Below are 1,754 nucleotides of genomic sequence, written 5' to 3' on the forward strand. Positions count from 1 at the left end.
CAACTTCTAATTCAACAAAACCGCCGCCTTTTTGTGCAAACGCCAGAAATCGCAAAAATCGTGCCCGAAATGACGAAAACGGTTGGGATTTGGAAGTGAAAATTGCTTTGGCACCTACCGACCCGTGGCCCCCGCTAGCCCCCGCCCCCCCGCCGTCCTGCTTGAATATTTGATGGGCGCCGCCCGACGGGACGCCCCGGCACCGACTGCTGCAAAAAGGGACCGCATCCCGGCGGCGGCTCCTCTCCCGCAGCTTTTCCCTTCCTTTTCCTTTCTTTCTTTCTTTCCCTTCCTCTTTCATTCTTCAAACCGGGGCTTTGCGTTTCTTCCCATAAATAACTGATTAAAAAGATTCAAAAGGAAAGAAAGACAAAGCAAGAGCATCTTCTCTTTTGGAGCGGAGCAGACTCCCCATCGCAGCCGGAACCAGCAGGAGAAGGGCTCTCAACTCTTCCCCAGCCCCGAGGATGAGCCGGCAGCAGTTTTCCTATAAAAATCCGCCCCCGGGTTTGTGACACACCGGGAGGAGGGAAGCCTCGCCGGAGACATCCCTGCTTTGGGCCACCGCCGACCCTCCCCGGGCCGAGGAGGTGTAGGGCGGGCGGTGGAGAGGGGAGGGGGGGGAAACCGAGAGACACCCCCGGCCTCCCGGGCGAGCTGTGGCCGTGGGACCACCATCCCGCCTCCCCCGCAAACTTTCCTGCCCTGTCCGCACCCCCCCACCGCCGCCGAGGAGGAGGAGGAAGAAGAGAAGGAAGAAGAGGAGGCAAAGTGTGGCCCCCGGGGGAGGCCGAAGGATCCCTCCTCATGGCCTCTCCGGTGGCGAGCGCCTCCCCCTCCGAGGAGATGCGGGTTCTGCCCTGAAAAAGGGGCCCCTCGCCGAGCATTCCCGGCGGGATGTGGCCAGCCGGCCCGGGGGGTAGGTTGCCCTGCCCGCGGGATGCGGCGCTGCGGAGGGCGGCTTTCTCCGGGAACCTCTCGGCTCTGCCTTCCCACCTGGGACCCAGCGGCCGCAGCGTCCGAGTCTTCATCAGCGCCAACCCCGAAGGTACAAAAACCAAAATAAATCAATGCATTTCTCTCCCCCGCATCCCGCACCCCCTTCTCCTCTCTCTCCCCGCCCCGCAGCTCCCCCTGCCGCCCGCAGCCCCGCACCCGGCGGGGGTGAGCTCGGGGGATCCCCGGGAGAACCGGGGGGATGCACATCCCTCTCCCCAATTTGTTCTGCGAGGTGTCTGTCTGTCTGTCTGTCTCTTTTTTGCGGGGTGGGAGCTGCGGGGCAGGGGGTACACGGGGGTGTCGGGCATGGAAAAGGTGTTTTTTTTTACCAGGGGGATGTTCTACCGCGACTTACGTGAGAGTCTGAGGAACGGGGCTCGCAAGCCACAAAGTGGGAGAAATCCCACTCCTAGAGGGGTGTAAATGTGATCTTTCCATCCCCATCACCCCCTGTTTGTAGGGAAACAGGCACCAAAACCTGCGATTTTTTAGCTTCAGAAAAGTCGGGATGGCACAGCCGCTTCACCTGAGCTCGTTAAGGCATCCCTGCTGCTTAAAAGTCTATTTTTAAAATTCCCCTTTGCTAAGGAGGGATTTGCATACAGTCAGGAGGTGTCCTTCCCACTCGTAAAAGGCGAGTTGCCCAAGCAGATTCCCACTCCAAGCACGGAAATAATACATTAAAGCCTTCGCACCTCTGACACTTCTTGCCTGTAAAAACCAGCCCGCTGGATTCACAACCCTCTTTCACACCA

General features: G+C 59.5%; 1 protein-coding gene across 1 annotated transcript in view; it reads left to right on the plus strand.

Moving 5' to 3' along the window:
* Positions 1-259: 259 nt before the first annotated feature.
* The window catches only part of NWD2 (NACHT and WD repeat domain containing 2), a 54,435-nt gene continuing 52,940 nt past the window's right edge, over positions 260-1,754 (plus strand). Inside the window, exon 1 of the mRNA XM_014959522.1 lies at positions 260-1,048. Coding sequence (XP_014815008.1) covers positions 898-1,048 — 151 coding nt within the window. The 5' untranslated portion in view covers positions 260-897. The remainder of the gene's footprint in view (positions 1,049-1,754) is intronic.

Source organism: Calidris pugnax, unplaced genomic scaffold (genome assembly GCF_001431845.1).
Source record: "Calidris pugnax isolate Ruff unplaced genomic scaffold, ASM143184v1 scaffold288, whole genome shotgun sequence".
Taxonomy (NCBI): Eukaryota; Metazoa; Chordata; class Aves; order Charadriiformes; family Scolopacidae; genus Calidris; species Calidris pugnax.